This window comes from Miscanthus floridulus, chromosome 5, assembly GCF_019320115.1.
Source record: "Miscanthus floridulus cultivar M001 chromosome 5, ASM1932011v1, whole genome shotgun sequence".
In the NCBI taxonomy this organism is placed as follows: domain Eukaryota; kingdom Viridiplantae; phylum Streptophyta; class Magnoliopsida; order Poales; family Poaceae; genus Miscanthus; species Miscanthus floridulus.
The window spans coordinates 94,393,615-94,411,516 of NC_089584.1; the positions used below are offsets into that span (position 1 = coordinate 94,393,615).

General features: G+C 41.7%; 2 protein-coding genes across 8 annotated transcripts; one reads left to right on the forward strand and one right to left on the reverse strand.

Annotated features, from left to right (window-relative positions):
- The first annotated feature begins 2,657 nt into the window (after nucleotides 1-2,657).
- LOC136452644 (pterin-4-alpha-carbinolamine dehydratase 2, mitochondrial-like) lies at nucleotides 2,658-7,604 on the forward strand. 3 transcript variants are annotated; one of them, XM_066453243.1, is made up of 7 exons: nucleotides 2,661-2,874; nucleotides 2,969-3,030; nucleotides 3,737-3,843; nucleotides 4,396-4,481; nucleotides 4,567-4,690; nucleotides 5,210-5,278; nucleotides 7,252-7,604. In XM_066453243.1, exons 1-7 carry the CDS (start codon nucleotides 2,815-2,817, stop codon nucleotides 7,335-7,337), a joined length of 594 nt encoding a protein of 197 aa, XP_066309340.1. In that variant the 5' UTR covers nucleotides 2,661-2,814; the 3' UTR covers nucleotides 7,338-7,604. The 3 variants fall into 3 exon arrangements, with proteins under 3 accessions (XP_066309342.1, XP_066309340.1, XP_066309341.1); XM_066453244.1 differs by having other exon boundaries at nucleotides 2,662-2,874; nucleotides 3,755-3,843; XM_066453245.1 differs by lacking the exon at nucleotides 5,210-5,278 and having other exon boundaries at nucleotides 2,658-2,874.
- A 964-nt stretch (nucleotides 7,605-8,568) lies between these two features.
- Nucleotides 8,569-16,529, reverse strand: LOC136450253 (uncharacterized). 5 transcript variants are annotated; one of them, XM_066450633.1, is made up of 10 exons: nucleotides 16,092-16,529; nucleotides 13,887-13,930; nucleotides 13,436-13,553; nucleotides 13,271-13,349; nucleotides 12,543-13,180; nucleotides 11,356-11,641; nucleotides 11,012-11,282; nucleotides 10,101-10,250; nucleotides 9,138-9,614; nucleotides 8,569-8,990 (listed from the first exon to the last, which is right to left on the reverse strand). In XM_066450633.1, exons 1-10 carry the CDS (start codon nucleotides 16,276-16,278, stop codon nucleotides 8,709-8,711), a joined length of 2,532 nt encoding a protein of 843 aa, XP_066306730.1. In that variant the 5' UTR covers nucleotides 16,279-16,529; the 3' UTR covers nucleotides 8,569-8,708. The 5 variants fall into 5 exon arrangements, with proteins under 5 accessions (XP_066306730.1, XP_066306729.1, XP_066306732.1 ...); XM_066450632.1 differs by having other exon boundaries at nucleotides 13,878-13,930; XM_066450635.1 differs by lacking the exon at nucleotides 16,092-16,529 and adding an exon at nucleotides 15,024-16,076.
- Between the last annotated feature and the right edge of the window lie 1,373 nt (nucleotides 16,530-17,902).

Here is a 17,902-nt window from a genome sequence, read left to right on the forward strand (position 1 = left end):
ATCGCGAGAGCAGAGTGGAGTCAGGCGTCTAGGTGGGTCAGCTTTATAGTGACGTGGACACTGGTGTATATTTATATTCTAAAAGAAATTATGGTGACGTGGTCGTAGTGGAAGAACTGAGCTTAGGCTTCTTCTAGCCGTGTGATCTTTGGGTCGAGCCGTTTGCTTGAGATAGAGCACCAGTTTCTATGAGCTCAAAGTACTAGCTAGCCAGCGAGGAGTATAGCTGTTTGTTCGGCTGGTTGTCTGGCTGGTATTTTTTTTTAGTCGAAACAGTATTTTTCTGATACCAAAATCCAAGTATAAATAGTGTTTTTCTGCTGCTACAGCAAAAATTTAATGGCAGCGCCGATGCGCGGGGGAGGAAGATTGATACTGGCAGGCAATGCGTGGAAAGTGAATGCAAACAACAAACTGTTTTTGTTTAAACTTCCCGACTGAAACAAAAAACACTAAAACACAGATGCTAGAGTGTGTCATACGGTTCAGAAACCCCGAAGCATGACAAGTGAAGACTTCATCGTGCCCTACGTATTTGTACTGAAAAGATACAAAGTTCTACCAACAAGTTTGTTTGTCCTCTCCGGGACAACTGTGGGGGTGGGTGGTGTCAAAAAAAAAAAAACAAGAGTCAGGGCGTTCGTGTGTGCTAGTCGGCTGCTGACAATTCTCTAGCTAGTCTCGGTGTAAACTTACTTTAAAAAAAAAAGAGTCATTCTCGCTTAAAAAATTCAGCAACTTTTAACTTTGATCAAATATATTTAATAAAATATTAATATTTATAGTACATAATAAATATCATTAAGTAGACCATTGAATATATTTTCATAATAAATTTTTTTAGAGATATAAATGTTGCACGTATTTTTTATAAACCTAGTTAAAGCAAAGAAAGTTTGACCAGCACGATTCTCATAGCGACTCTATTTTTTTTAAGACGAAGGGAGTAAGGTGGTGTTTGGTTGCTCCTTCTAAATTTTAGTCGCTCTCCTATCGAATGTTTGGACGCAAGCATGAAGTATTAAATATAGACTAATTATGAAACCAATTGCATAGTTTGCGACTAATTTGCGAGATGAATCTTTTAAGCCTAATTAGTCCATGATTTGACAATGTGGTGCTACAGTAACCATGCGCTAATGATGGATTAATTAGGCTTAAAAAATTGTCTCGTGAAGTACTGACTGATTATGTAATTTGTTTTTTATTAATATCCGAACACTCTATACAACATTCTTTTAACATACCTCCTAAATTTTAATCGCTAGATCCAAACACCACTAAGTCACAAAGGCATGTACAACTGCATTGGAGAGTCTATCAGATGCAGACGGCACACGCTGCACTGCAATCAAGCATTCGTTCGTCTCGTCGGCCCAGCGACGCTCCATGCAGCCCAATCCGACGCAAGCAAACTAGGCCCCGTTTGGATCATATAAGGCCACCCTGTGTTGCGTGGAAGGCCAGATCTCAATCAAACGGACCCTAAATCACAGATATGTTTTCATCGCTCCGTCCAATCGTCAGAGAGAAAATTAGAATTTTGCCCTTATGGGGTGAGGGCTTCGCTAGAATGCCATTAAATTTGTGAGCTTCGCCAGAATGTCTTTTATAAAAGATGTGTTTCACGCTATTTTGCAATTTCATGTTTTTTTCAACTTTATAAATTTCTGACCCCATCTATTTTACCAGACGTGACCGTTTTACCCCTGCCTTATCCTCTTGCGGTCGTCGCCCGTCCGCGCCAGGCCGCATTCGACAGGCCGCGCGTCACCGGGCGCATCAGTACGTAAGGAGAGATGGGGATGGAGACTAAAAGGGAAGCACCTGACTTTCTTGTACGAACAGAATGAATCCGCCGTACAAATGAGAAGAGAGAACCAGAGGAGATTGCAATGGGACGAACAGAGAGGAGAGAAATGAGACTGCTTCACCTGGGAGACGCCACGAATGGAGCAGGGGGACGACACTGTGCACGAACAGAGAGGACTGCAGGGGACTGCCGGGGCGAGCCGACGGCGGGCAGCAGCGGCAACCGCTGCAACCAGAGGGGCCTGCCAAGGTAGCTGGGCCTGGCGGCATCCGTGCAGGAGCCACCGCGCCGAGACAGCCGCAGCAGTGGCCTGGCCAGGCCGCCGCACTAGAGGGCGCTCGTGCCGGGTTTGCTGCGCCACCGCATGGAAGCGAGAGAGAGAAAGATGGAGAGGAGGGAGGCGCGTGCTAGGGTGGGGGCAGTGGCCGCCGGTGCGCCGGAGGGCGGCCACCACCGGGCTCGGTGGCATCGTGTGGCCCTGCGGAACGCATGCAGGAGACCGCGCGTGGGAGGGGGTGGGCCGCGGTGGCCGGGGCGCCGCCTCGCCGCGTGCGCAGTGCCGGCAGCCGCGGCGGCCATGACAAGGAGCGAGGGAGAGAGAGAAGGGGGAAGGGGAGCGTGGGAGGGGGAGAGCAGGGGGCCATGACGAGGAGCGTCGGGGCAGAGCAAGAGGATAAGATGGAACGAGACAGAGTAAAATGGTCATATCTGGTAAAATAGATAGGGTCAGAAATTTACAAAGTAAAAAAAAACGAAATAACAAAATAGCGTGAAACGCATCATTGATAAGAATATTTTGACGAAGCCCACAAATTTAATGGCATTCTAACGAAGTCGGCTCCCCGTAAGGGCAAAATTCCCATTTTCTCATCGTCAGACGTCAGCCCGTCCTGCCGTCCCTCTCGTCTCTCTTCTCACTTCTCAGGCGCCACGCAAAACGTACTCCGCTTTCCCTCTCCGGATCCGGCTCTCCGGCGAAGCCGCGGGAGCCACAGCCACCGATGCTCCGGGCCTCAACGGTGCACGCGCGTCTCCTCCTATCGCGCTCCTACGTAGGCCAGGTGCGCATGAGTTGATTCCTCCAATCTCCGTGTAAGCATATCATCAAACACCCCCCGTGCACTACTGATGTACCTCTCTCTCTTGGCCGTGCAGGTAAAGGCAGCTGCTCGCTGGCCTCTCGTCCGCAGGAAGCCTTCGCATTTTGGATCTGTACGGTATATCCTCGTTTAGTCGTTTTACCTACAATTTTCTGAGCATCATCGCAGCATATGCGTGCGCCTGCGTGCCCTACGAGTGGCTATTGCTATGCCGGTGCAAGAACTTTAGCGAAGGCTGTGTTAATTCTAGAAAGTGTTATCATAGGAACCATTTTTTGTATGAAACTTTATTATATTTAGTTCAATGCCATTTGGCTCATGTCCCAGGAACATATAATATTTGTGTTCTATAATCAGATTATGAACTTGAAAGAATGGTCTTTCGAGGAAAAAAAAGTTGAAAGAACCCACTCAAGAAAGGATTGAGAATTGATTTTTCATGTGGAAATGGGGATTTGTACCTTTTGTGTACAACGATCTATTTAGTGAACCAAAGAGCTGTTACACTTGGTATTTTAAGTACTCTACACTGCTTGATATGCTACTGAAGAAATGCGATGGGGTATTAGACACAGCCTTGCAAACATTTTTATTCAATCAAAAAGCGCCCTTTTCATGCCTGTTATATGCATGGCTAGATGTGAAAACATTGTAAAATTTCACCTAGCAAACCAAGTTTGTAAAGCTGTGCTTATGGTTTTCTGAACTCATGATTATCCACCAAATCACCTTGAAGCCTATGACTCTTATGTTTCAAGCTCCCTGATAAATGGTATTATTTCATATCCTGTGTGTGCTTTTTATATTTTGTCACTCAATGCAGACATCGCTATTTATGCAGCCCTTTCTATCAGAAGATGGACACTAGAGGGCAAGGCGAAAATAAAACTTTGACTGCAAGAGGGTGCCATAACTCCCCTGAGAGTCAAGGTCATCTTCATATACTTGGTTTTTATAAAGTTGCCTCTTACTGACTGAAATTCATCTCACGCAGATTTGATGCATACATTAATGCTTCCATCAATTTTATACGTATTAATGTTGTGTGAGCATCTTATCTATCACTGATGACATTGTAAAACATGGAAAAGTCACACCATTCTATATTTGTCATGATATCTATCTTTTTAGTGATTTTGTTTTCAGTTGAAGTAATCCTTCACATTTGAATTCTTTTGAAATGTGAAAGAGGCAAGACAATAATAAGCACATCATAAACGTGCAAGTATGATCGTACTTCCTGAGTTATAGTTAGGGTACCTTATTATGACCATGGTGAACAAATAGTGATGCATTAATTACATATGGTGCAAAGCTTTTATGCTCCCGAAGTCACGATATTTTATTCTTCATAAGACAAAAAATTATGTTAGAAACTTAGGATCATATTCTTCTGACTGACCAGAATTTTTTTTTTAACTCTTTGCTGGTATGTCTACACCTCACACTCTTTAAATAATTCTATGCATTTTGTTATTTCAGAATTAGCAATGAAAAGCTGTGTTCCATGCAACTCTAAGGATTTACATCCCATGTCAGAAGATTCTGCTAAAAAGATGCTTGAACAGGTCTTGATCTTGTATATTTTTGTAGTGAAATTTTTTTATTAAGATCATCCTAATTCCTACTGCATTGGCTGATACCTGAAAATAGGTGAATGGTTGGGAACTGATCACTGAAGGTGGTATTCTGAAATTACATAGAGCATGGAAGGTGAAGAACTTTGTTAAAGGACTTGAGTTCTTTCAGCTTGTTGCTGCTATCGCTGAGGAAGAAGGTCCTTTCTTTTCTTCATATTACCTCTTGTCTTTATTTCTTTGGCCAATAGTCAACTCTTTCACCTATATTGTCTAAAAATTAGAATCAATCCAAGAAAGTGCTACTCCAACCGTTTTATCTGTAGAATGTAGTTCACTAACTGTCTGTTCTCCTATGACTGTTATCTGAACAACATAATGGACAGGAGAGCCACGAACCCTACTCCAGTAAAATTTGGGGAATTATTCTAGAACTCCTATGAAGGAAACTGAAACATTTCATGAGATAGCTATTCCCTCATAAATACAAGATGTCAGAACCGAGCTACTTTGCATCTATGTACTGTGCATGGTGTTTACTCTAGTTGCATAGTTACACACAATTATGTATAGCATGCTGTGAAAGTTTCATGTTTGGTGAAAACATCCTAAAACTGGTCGTAAATTTTGCTATCCACACATAATCCAACAAACTGGTGCGAAATTTTCTTTTATAACAATGTGAGCACAGTATGTTCAAACAGACATGCCTTTTCCAGGTCACCATCCAGATCTTCATCTTGTTGGTTGGAATAACGTGAAAATTGATGTTTGGACTCATTCTGTCAGTAAGTGATTCATGTGGTTCTTTTTTTCTAGTTTATTTTGATTTATGTGGCACTTAGGCAAATCACTTGTATTAGCCTCTTTTCAAATTATTAATTCCAAAACTAGACATCACCTCGGCCACAAGAAGTCTGATGACCAGGCAATTTTCCCATCATTAAATTTATTGCTTCAAGGATTTGGACATTGTTATCAACCAGTTTGCAATTTTCCCATCCAAATAACCAGACCCATATGCTTTTTTTTTTCTTTTGCTTTGTTATATTTATATAAGGTTTTAAACATCTTGAAGCAATCAGACATTATATTCTTTTTAAGGAACTTAGTCAAGTAAAATTTTAAGAGAAAAGTATGAGCTCAGGACAGGACTTTGCAATTACAAATTTGCCCAGGGAAAGGTATGCTAAAGCTTAAAAATGATAGAGTTAAATGCACCGTAGGTACATTAACTTTTGGTGGTGTGTCATCTAGGTCCATCAACTTTTAAACTATATTTTTGGGTCCATTAACTTTTGATGGTGTGTCATCCAGGTCCATCAACTTTCAAACTGCATTTTTTGGTCCATTAACTTTTGGTGGTGTGTCATCCAGGTCCATTAACTTTCAAATTGCATTTTTGGGTCCCTAAACTTTTTAACTGGTTCACCGTAGGTCCATACCCCTTCGTTTAGCGAATAGATCTGACATGGCACGCCAAATAAGCAGCCTCCGTAGAGTAGGTGATGAGTCCATAGCTTCTCAAGATGTTCATGGAGACTTGTGTAGCAATAATTCAAATGTAGCAGCTGGTAATTCGTTAATACCCTCTGGTCTTAAATTTGGGACTATTATTTTTAAGGATAAATATATTGTGGACATAGAGAAATTTACAACCGTTGGACTATCATCAAAGATATTTTATAGAGATGCCTTATTATTGCGTGGAAAGGAGGAGAAAATGAAGCCAACAAAATACATCAGTACTAAGTCTAAAGAGGTGGAGATCATCAATGGAATTTTTCCAACGTGATTAGCATCCTTGCCGTAGTATTTTATTATTTTCATGCATTAGTTTCCTATCCAGTTGTGATACACGATCTTTTATCTAGCATCTAGCTTTTAGTGCCTGCGTGCACCTGTGTACATGAATCAAATTGATGGTTGCGTTTAGACGTGCCGTGCATGTTAGCCGAATCAGGGACTCAAGGTCAATCGGTCCTAGTTGAGCTGGTGGAGTCCGAGTTTTGTTTGGGTCAGGTGGCCTGCGTGCCTATACCTGTGGCCTTCGGCTTTGTACTCGGTAGATTAGACTGGATTTTATTGTGGAGTTTATTCACCATCGAGTCGCTGCTCGAGAAACCCCAGATGGTGATCCCATCATGTTCTTCGTATTGAAGATTATCTCCGGATGGTGATCTCGTCCTATACTCCACGGTTGCTGTTTTTTGACGTGCCATATCAGATCTATTCGCTAAACGAAGGGATATGGACCTACGGTGAACCAATTAAAAAGTTTAGGGACCTACAAATGCAATTCAAAAGTTGATGGACCTAGATAACACACCACCAAAAGTTAATGGACCAAAAAATACAGTTTGAAAGTTGATGGACCTGAATGACACACCACCAAAAGTTAATGGACCTAAATGACATACCACCAAAAGTTAATGGACCTACGGTGCATTTAACTCAAAATGATAAAATCACTAGTTTATATTGAATCCTTTATTCTGTTAAAGTTCACAACAGTGGAGATATACTGTAGAATTATAGGATCAAAGTGAACCGTTACTTTAGTCTATCTACTATTGCTAATGGTTTAGCACTAGGTGTCTTTTTTTTTATCGCTGCACTAAGTGTCTGTTAGAGCTTGTTTTGGGTGTCAATGTTATGCAATTGCACTTCAATTATGAGCTGGAAACCCCAGCCAACTTACTTTCTATTAAAAACTGAGGCATGCCTTTGCTCTGGTATTGATCATTTATTGTGTTTATAGGAGGTTTAACAAGTAATGGTTTCATCCTTGCTGCGAAGATCAATAATCTCACTTTAGAAGGCATTATAAGGAAGAAAGCTACATAGCTAATGTCTCAGAAGTAACTGTCGACCCAAGCAGTCATGTTTTATGTGCTACACTCAAAATATGTAACTCGTATTTGCTTGGGAAAATGTATACAGCGTTGGAAAAGTCAAATTTCGAGGTCACCTCACCTGAGTGAGTTTAACTTGCTGAAAAATAGTACTTCAGTAGCTCATTGTACTTTGCTAATTAGTAATTTCCTTGAGATGGACGTTGAACACATCATTGTACTTGGTTACCTGGCAGTTTGAAACAACACATCGACATAATTGGCATGTTCGACAATTGAGATCTTACAGTCCCTAGTGATAGGACCAAGTGTCGTACTTGCTGATAAAAGGTTGAATTGTCTGCAATACCTTGCGTGCGGGGTATGACATCGAGCTCCTCCCTCTGTCCCATATTATTTGTCGTTTCTGGTTTTCATGCCATAAGTTTGACTTGATTTATAAAAAATACGTACAATATTTGTATGTCCAAATAAATTTATTAAAAAACTAGATTCAAAGATCTTTCCAATGATACTAATTATGTACCATAAATATTAATATTTTGTAATATATATTTTATCAAAGTTGTTTCTCAGGAAACAAAGCGACAGATATTTTAGGACGGAGGAAGTATTAGTTAGTACTAGTTCTCATTTGAGTTCTGCAATTGTTCCACGAGCATATATCAATTCGTACCCTAATGCATGCACATACAGTACAGCTCAATTTCCATGGGACAGCATGACACTCTGCTGCCAATCCATTAAAACTGGCTCGAGAACAACATAGCAGGTTTATAAATTGCTGCAGTGGTTTGTAGTTAACAGTTGCATGGCATGTGAGCATAATTAGGCTACAGTTGAGTCCACCGTATTGGTGACTTTAATATTGCTGGGATCTTCAAAGCTCCTCAAAGCGAACAAAACCCATGGGAAATTTGTAGCAGGCTAGCAGCACCCACTCTCATCCTGTATGATTCTGCAAGCCAGGACTGCAGCTTCATAAGCATACATGCATATCAAGTGTAGCTGCAACACGTAGAAGCTTCTAGGCATCAAGAACAAAATGGCACATTACAGGGGTATGAAAAGCTGATCTGTTAGATAAGTCAGGACTTTACCGTTACAAGATAGCACCTCTGCATCACCACTCACTATCATGTAAAAACCACGAGAGCCTAATTTAGTTCCAGAACACATAACTGGAAGAAAAAAAAAGGAAAAGAAAAACAACACACTTCATTGCTGTTGGATGGATCGTCCTCTACTCAGCAGCGCTCAAGACGGTAGCTCAGCTAGTCTGCTCGCTTCACGGCGCAGCGTGCCAAGGTTTGCAGGTAACCTGGCAGCGTAGAGAGGCATCTCCCAAGAGAGCACAGAAGGTTTAGTAGCTGTGCTGCCAGAGCTGGTGCGATGGCCGGGATGGTACCCCCTGGGGATTGTTCAAGCTTCCTTCTGTGGGGTTCTGGGGGTGCTCCTGTGGCAGACTGGCCTGCGACTGGTAGAAGCTTGGGTACCCAAGACCACCGTATTGAGAGGGCTGATGTGCCTGGCGGAAGCCACCCTGCTGGCTCTGGCCCTGGAAACCATAGAAGTTACCAGGCGGAACTGCAGAAACAGTTCTTGAACCAGCGCCTCCATGAAGCCACATTGCCGAATTATCACTCTGACATGAAAACAAAAAAGCACACTTCAGAATGAAATGGACCTCCAAAACAAAAACAGAAAACACGAAAACTTCATGCAACCAAAGAAGGCTATAGATCCAACCAAGGGTACCAGAAGATCAACCTGAGCATCGTTTCATCATTACCTGCTGTAGAGCTGCATAATGATTGGGGTCTTTGAATTGTGTGCCTAAAGCTTCATCAAATCCCAAAGTTGTGGGCACAGAGGGAGCACCCTGATTTAGGCTGAAATTTCCAGGGATATTATTTGCATTTCCGAACCCTCCATAACCAGAGAGTGATGATGGCTGTGGTAGGCTCGAAGCAGGAGGGCTGCTCTTGTATTGTGGCATCGAATACTTCATACCAGCTCCAGGCACAGCAGGAGCAGCAGATTGATGGAAAGGCCCATTACTTGAGTACGCTTGCTGGAAGGCCGCTGATGGTAGGTAATAGTTCTGAGGTAGATATGGATAGCCAACCAGGCTGGTAAAAGGTCCCAGAGGCAGAGTTGGCTGAGAGTATACAGGCAATTGTTGTGGAAGAGGAAGACCCGACGGAATGCTTGTACTGGGAACATGTTGCGTAGACTGAGTGTTGGGGAAGCCGCCTGATTTTAAAGTCTGGAGAAAGTTCCAAAAAAGTGAAATGCAGCAATGAGATTATTGAAGCAACAGCACATCAACATGTAAGACCAAATCACCACACAAATGATACCGAAATGAGTAATCCATCTAGCTGACATAAAAGTACAAACTGACAGGTTACGTAATCAGATGCTTCATTTTATAAACATGCCACAAACTTCCATGGACATCAAAATAAGGGCTACTACGTTGCCACATCATTTTTGCCATGTGATTCATCTCCGCAAATACGAATCGGTAACATACAGAAACGAAGAGGTATCACAATGAGTTCTGCTGAACTTGAATACCATACTAAAGAGGGGGTCTTAATCTTTTCTCATCACTTGGAAATTTGGAGTGTGCACAAAAAAAAAAAGAAAAAAAAAGAAATGTCTCAAAAGCTTGCACCATATGTTCCATTGTACTACACAATGGATAGGATATACAGAAACATATCAAAATTTTGAAATTTTGAATTACCTCTTGCATGGAGATTGCTGGCAGATTATTAGGTGCAACAGATGGGTTATACTTTGTAGCTGACTGTGTCTGAAGCAACTGCGAGAAGTCAAACTCCCGAAGAGGGGTAAGATTTGACCCCAACAGGTTATTGGGTAGAGCATTTGCTTGCTGCAAGAAGATATCAGAAGAACAAAAATAAGGAATTAAGGACTATGAAAGGGGACAAAACAACACCATAAAACTAGGCAAGAAGATAGTAAAACAATAAATGCCATTCCACTGCAGTCATCACTGTAAGAAATCTGATACCGAGTTTTAATTCAAATTTTCAAGTTACGGTATTCAAACAAAACATTAGGACATTGAAGTACCAATGACGCAACATGTAAATCAATTTGATAGCAGCGTCCAATGGAGAATATACATAAACATACTCCGCGCTACAACCTTGAGAAGGCAGACACATACTTTTGCCATATTAATACTATTTATATAATGTATTGAAATTTGAAACCAAACTAACTACATTCTTCATGCCCAGCTGCCTACAGATTGGACCCAGGCATTACATTGGCACATAACATAGCAACACATATACCATATATGTGCCTGTTTGGATATTTTTTAAAAGAAAAGGGCCACAAAAGGCCAAAACCATTAAAGCAATTAGTGCAATAGAAATAGCAAGCAAAGACTTATTGAACATCCACGCTATTATTTTCTTCCTCAACCGAAGCTAAACAGATAGATTTGTAATCAGAGAGAAGAAATCATCAAAGCTTAATCTTGGTCAACTTAATGCTTCTGTGATCAAGGCAACAAATCAAAAGGACAAGTTTTATATAGGTGAAAGTTAAGTTTCTAGCTCTTATTTCATCATAATAGAACTGTCAGTGATCCTATCTCTTCTGAGAAAAAGAGAAATATACCAGTAAGCCAGAAAAATGGGAAAGGGGCTGTGCTTGTGTGTTTCCTTGTGGGTCTTCCATTGTACTTGGCTGTGTTGTGTTTGAATATGCATGACTTGAAACTGATGGCAGGTCATATTGAAGACCAGGCACATCTATGGCCCCCTGCCTCAGTACATCAGACTCTGAAACTGAAGGTCCATCAATGTTATCCATGTTAGTACCAATTCTTGTCTCAACATCCTCATTTGCTGAAGAATTTAGAGCATCATTGTCATAGTAATCTTGATTCCTGCAAAGCAACCTCGTCAGAAGAGTGTACATCTCATGTTTTGAATCACAAATTTGCAGGAAAATGTTTTCACCTGACATCTATTCGATTAACTGATGGGGATTCATCTGGAATATGCACCTCGTCGTCCTCCAAACTGCCTTTTGGGACCTTTGATGAAAGCAAGCCAGAGAAGGCACCAGATTCAAAACTACCAAAGCTCAAATGAGCACAGTCTGCATTTGCAGCTTGTAGATGATCAGGGAGTATAACCGCAGGGTTATCTTCAGCAGACTTGGTTGCAGCTATATCTTCATTCTGTAGGCTTAAATGCTGAAAGTTTGCCACAGCTGATTCTGCATCGACATTGGAAATCCCAACTGCAAAACAAAAGAAAAGGTTCAAAAGCATAGTCAAAGAGTCCATGTTTAGAATTTGCAGGCACAATTTATATTGTGGCTCATTTGTGTCACAGCAATCTGTGAGCCAATAAGACAACAATCATGCATAACAGCCTAAACCAGCTTAAGTCATCATAGCCTCAATGGACAAGAATAATTAGCTCACAGCTAAATTCTGTGGGCTGAGATTTTGCACTGTACATACAAAACAATCCACAAACTTTGGATATGTATGACCATACGTTTCTCAAGTATCAAATCACATCGACATGATACATACTATATGACACAATTATGCTATTGCATATTGTTGAAACTGTAATATTATCAACCATATATGTATTTAAGACAACACAAATACAAATTCTTCCATCCAAGTACAAGTCTCAATCTTCTATCTTTCAGGACACTAATGCAACAACCTTTATCTCGGTGTGAGGATAAAATGGCACCTAAAAATATACAAATAACAGAAGACTTTTCAATGATATTATATCGCAATTACAATCAATATAGTAACAGGAAGGTAAGTATTTCTTAATAAAACAGTGTGTCCGTTGCATCTGACGTTGTGTTCAAAGTTTAACATGATTCTTCCATGATGTTCTCAATCTTAATATACACTAGCACAGTAGCACTTGAAGGCATCAGAAGGGACAAGGCGTAAAATGCAAAACTAAACAAATAGTGAATTTGGGTTTCTTGTGCAAAGGCAAAGCCACACTGGAATTATAGCCTGGTAGAAACAATAAATGGTATTCTTCAAACTTTGTTGATTATATTAGTATAAATTTGCTTGGTGCCCACTGGACACCAAAAATAGAGCTCCTAGATTATGTTCCGGTGAAGAGACCTAAACTGACAGTTTCTTAACACAAACCTTCATTATCAACATAGGAATGCACTTGAGCTTGGTAAGCATTTGAGTTCTGCAATAACCCATCATTGAAATGATTGTCCTCCTCCACAATTTCCAAGTGTCTTTCGGAAGACAGTGTTGTTTTAACTGCAGTGGAGTTGTTCTCTTCTGCATGAGAATTTTCTTGTGAGTAAGCAGCATCGGCAACCAACATAGATTGGTCCAGTGATGCCACAGATAGCGACTGGTCACGAGATGCCTCAATGCCTGTGGACTGAGCTCCAGATGGCGTCTCATCCTGAGGAAACCAATCATTCTCATGTGTATGGCTGTTCCCAGCAGAACCATGACTAGAGTTCACAGTATGTGGAATAGGGTCTGGGAGAGCAGGAAAGTCAAAAGTAGTTGGTACGGCTGTGTTTGCAGATTGTTTCGAGTTCTGGTTTACAGAGCTAGATAAAGATGGGGTTTGACCAGCATATGATGCGTCTGCTGCAGCCATAGGCTTGCCAGAAGACCTCACTTGAGGCCTTCCCATTTTCACTATATCAGCCATTGACATCTGACCTGGCACCCCAAAACAATTGTGCTGAAAACCAGATGATGATTGTGGTGCTCCAACTGATCCATTAGGAACCACATCTTTGTTTGTGGACAAACTGCAACAGAATAGCAAGCATAGAGGTTATATCTACTACATACAAAACAATCAGATATATCAGAACTTCCAGCTCCTGAACATTCGTTACCTAGGAACTGTTGGCTTCTGAATGGCATTCGTAGCTGGCACAGCAGGTCCCAATATTGATGATCTTGAAGCCCTATAATCTGGTTTGGTTGAAAAGAAAAGATGAGAAGCTGAGTGGCCAAATGCCAAAACTCATGGAGTGGAACTTCCTTATTAAAAAAAATACCAGTGCCACTGGATCCAGACTGAGCTGAACTGCTTCGTCCAGCATGGTTCACACCACCTCTACTGGATCGACTGGAGTTACTTGCTCCTCGAGATCTTGGCTCTGGGGTTTCTTTAACCTATGCGAAATTTCAGTATACTGATGTAAGTTCTCAAGATTAAAGCAAAACACAATAAAGCTAATCAAGAGATACTAAACGCAAGATTAGCACATAGTTAATCACCAGCTTTGACATTAAACAATCATTATTGATTCTATATATCCAACAAAAAAAATATGGGTAACTGAAGATAAGCTACAACCTCTTTTTACGAGAACAGTTGACTAGAGCTATCAGGCAAAACTGAATAAAACAAATTCTCAAATGTTACAAAGGAACAAGTTGGCTATCAAACAAACTGAAATTACCAAGAGCATTGGCAGATTGAAATAAAGATCATACTCGACTGACCTCCTTTTTCTTATCACGCTTGCTCTTTACCTCTTGAAAAGTATCTGGAGAAAGATCAACAATATGAGAGCTATATACAAGTGAATATCTGGAGCAATGAAAAACGACAAACCAATTTTAATTCTATGTTGCTGTTGTACACAAAACTGGTGTCTATTTTCTCAAGAAAAAACAAAATTGTTGTATATTGAATGGAGCGATAGAAAGACTCTTTTCAACTGCAATATCAGCATATCAAAATTCATCTATACAAATTGTGATGGAAAATTTTAGAAATATGCCCATGTAATTCAAACATTTGTTGGAATCCATTCTCCGACTTCCCTCATAAAGTTGGGAACAGTAATGATCAGAGGGGTCAGGTGTTTAAAAATGCATAATAGGTATATTAACCTGTCGCACAAGATATACAACATTTCCACAACAAGCAAAATCCGAATTGCATTCTGATGCAACTAAATTACAGCAAGTTCTACCCTTAACAGATAACTTTACCCAGTTCAAACAGTTCTTAGTCGGAATCGGCAACCAAGGGCCTAACCCAACCATGCACAGCGATGCCACCAGTGTCACTACTTATCGGACTTACACCAGGTTAAATGGGACAACAGGAACTAAAATAGGCCATTTGGGACAAAACAAAGTAGCTACCGCAAGGCATCCCCAAGGTTCATGAAACCCTTAGTCTTGCATGAAAATCAGGTATTCAGCAGTCAATGACCAATATAACAAAGGTTCATGCAGTTACTAAAACATTCATTAAGATAATATTCCAGCTAACCATCTCTCACAATTTTCATTAGTTTCTCGTAAAATTGCGAATTACAAACTCAAGGCGGTTCTGACAACAAAAGTGACACCAGATGCTAATACAGATCATTAACTTCATGAACCACAAAAGAATGTAACTCAACATGGAGTCTGAGACCATAATCACCAATTCGTTCTTTCAGTACCAAACAGAAAAACAAGAAACCAGACCTATAAAAGCAATCCAGGTCCATGCCATGCATAATAATAATTTAAAAATCATAAATTGGGGTCTGTCTGACAAAATTAAGCTCGTGTATAAGGACAACATGATCATCTTAATGGAATCTATATCATATTATTGGCATGTTGAAGCACACGGTTAACCTGAGAAGACAGATGTTGTCATGTTGACGCTCATTCCAAAAGTAAACAGAGTCTACAAGACATGTGCAAGTTCATCCAAATTCTGCCTGAGATGAAAGAAATCAGACTGTAAAGTTCAAAAGTAAGATAGACTGATAGAGGACTAATATCCTTTGTATCTTACTACAAGCTAAGTTTAGACATGTCATTCTGGTTTTATCTTCTTATTTTAGCCAACCCACCTTTGTTGGGACCAGTAAGGCTTAGTTGTTGTTGTCTGACAAAACTCAAGACCCAAACAACCAGAGCTCTTAGAGCCTCTATTGTATTCACTCAATGGCTTCACCTTTCCTTGCCTTCTAAGCAGTCGAGCTATTTTTTTCATCTCCCAGATGTTCACGTGTTTTATCATCCTTCAGCCAATCCAATCCATTTTATAATGCCTAAACATGCGAGAAAAATTGAACTATCCTTTTTCCTTATGCAAGCATCTGACAGATCCATAGTTACTGCAGCTCTAAACAGTTTAAGACATTAAACACTGTGAACGCAAAAGGGAACATAGCGTGATGGCAATAACAGGAAGAAACTGTTCCAGTTCATTCGAGTTCATGAATAAAGACAACAGTCACAGAAGCTTAACAGCGACCCACCAAAATGGTAAAGGACCAAGTTTTATTTTCTACAATTACAGTGAGTTGCAAATGAACTGAGAATGGCAAGTAATAAGCGCTGAAAAAAGTACTGAATTTCACACTGCAAACAATTCCAAAAACTTCCAAACCAAAGGCATGAACCAAATCTTCGTAAAATCAATCGAATCCGAAACGGAGATTCCAGCCAGTCCTGCCAGGCTGCTACTAGCGAATACTAGCACAGTCGCCCCCGAATACTAGCAGAGCAGTAGCAATCGCCGCAAAATCCCCAAGTAGAAGGGCAAGAGGAAGCACGGTTCCTGAAAACCCGACGCTATAGACAAACTCCCCAGCGCGCACTCATCCAATACAGTCAGGCACGCGAACACCCTGCAGTAATGGCCGAGCCTGCACACGAAACGGTGAGGAAAAGGGGAGTGACACGAGATGTGACCTTGGGAGAGGAGGCGGCTGACCGCCTCGTCGGGGTCCATGTCGCACTCCCGCAGCGCCGCGTAGATCTCCGCGTCGGGACGGTTCACGATCTCCTTGAGCCCCTGCACGAGCTTCCTCGCGGACGCCGGCACGGGCCCTGACGGTCCCCTGGCTCCCCCTCCGCCGCCGCCGCCGCCGCCGCTCATCCTCACCGGAACCCCTCTCCGGGAACTCCCCGCCAACGCCGACGCCGACGCCAAAACTGGCTCCCGCGAGGCGGCAAATCGCTGACCGGGCGAGAGCGGTAGTGCAGCGGCGTCGCCTCCCCGCTTCGGCTCGGGCCTGGGCTGCTTCCGCGTCTGCTTTTGCGGCTCTGCGCCTGGCCGCCTGCTCCTTCCCCACCCACGCAAGCGCAACGCAAACGGCGGTCAAATTCCAAAACCCTCCCTGCCTCGCCCTCGCCTGCCTTTATATACCTCTATGGACTGCGGCCGAGAAGAAATGGATTAAAAAATAATTTCTCAATTTTGTCCGCGCAACCCCACTCCCCCTCCTCTCTATCCACTCCGTGCACACTTGTCGCTAGCGTGTTGATCCCCTGAGGTCACACGTCGACGCCCCCCGCGCTGACATTATGGGCCCACTCTCCTCGGTGGTCACCGCGGTGCTTCAGTGGGTACGTCTACGTCACGTAGGTGTAACATGCAGGGGATTCCCTCCGCGGAGTGGTGCACTCTCGCAACGCAAGAAGCACGGGAAAGTTCCGCCCCGACGCAGCGACGCTTAGGGGTGTTTGGTTGTCGCAACGAATATTTAGATAAGGAGTATTAAATATAAATTAATTATAAAACTAATTATATAGATGAAGATTAATTTATGAGACGATTTTTTAAGCCTAATTAATCCATTATTAGCATATGTTTACTGTAGCATCACGTTGTCAAATCATGTACTAATTAGGCTTAAAAGATTCATCTCGCAGATTAGTCGCAAGTTGTGTAATTAGTTTTATAATTAGTCTATATTTAATACTCTATATATATGTTCAAATATTCGATGTGACAGGAATTTTAGTAGCTCCCGTAAAAACCAAACAGGCCCTTGCCATGTGGGTCAATTATTCCTTGACCCTACGTGTCATACAACGTCTGATCAGCGTGGCGATGGGCTATATCTTCAAGCACGATGACCTTTGGGGACACCTTGTCAGGGAAGGATGGGCGTACCGCGTTTGCGTGCCAGTGTGACGCGGGAAGTCAGTGGGATTCTTTTCCGTTTCGTTCGGACACACTTTCACTCCAATGGATTTTAGGTGGGCACTGGGCAGTGAGCTTTACATCTGCAGGAGTGGCAAGTTTCACCTGCTGTTTCCGAATTTGGTTAGATTCTTCAACCCTTTATCAGCGTGTTCGACAGTCCCTCAACGATCGTATCCGGTCGTGGAGTATAAGTTAGAACAGTATTTTTCTCTTATATTAAATTAGTTAAACCAGTCAGCAGTAAATAATTCATGATCTAGTCCAGCTAGCCAAACAGGCTATATGTCCCTCTGCCAGCATTTTTTCTCTCATAAGAAAGCACTGCTTGGGGGGTGTTTGTTCAGCTAGGAGCTCCTAAATCTAGTCTCATTTAATCATATTTAGTCATTTTTTATCCAAACACTTTGACTAAGGGTGTGTTCTTTTCTTTAGTCATGGGACTAGAAACTAAAACAGAAACTAAACCAGAAATTAAAATAATGTTTGTTTTTAGGGACTAAAAGAAACTAAAGGGGAGAAGAGAGAATGCGAGGGAGGAGAGAGAGGGAGTCATATGAGCTGTTTAGTCCTA

Coding starts and splice junctions, on each gene's coding strand:
- LOC136450253 (XM_066450632.1), bottom strand. CDS start 16,278: ATGAGCGGCGGCGGCGGCGGCGGCGGAGGGGGAGCCAGGGGACCGTCA. Junction 13,931..16,091: donor CAGCCGCCTCCTCTCCCAAG/GTCACATCTCGT, acceptor ATCTTTCTCCAG/ATACTTTTCAAGAGGTAAAG. Junction 10,251..11,011: donor CCCATTTTTCTGGCTTACTG/GTATATTTCTCT, acceptor ATCTTCTTGCAG/CAAGCAAATGCTCTACCCAA.
- LOC136452644 (XM_066453243.1), top strand. CDS start 2,815: ATGCTCCGGGCCTCAACGGTGCACGCGCGTCTCCTCCTATCGCGCTCC. Junction 3,031..3,736: donor TCGCATTTTGGATCTGTACG/GTATATCCTCGT, acceptor CACTCAATGCAG/ACATCGCTATTTATGCAGCC. Junction 4,691..5,209: donor TGCTATCGCTGAGGAAGAAG/GTCCTTTCTTTT, acceptor TGCCTTTTCCAG/GTCACCATCCAGATCTTCAT.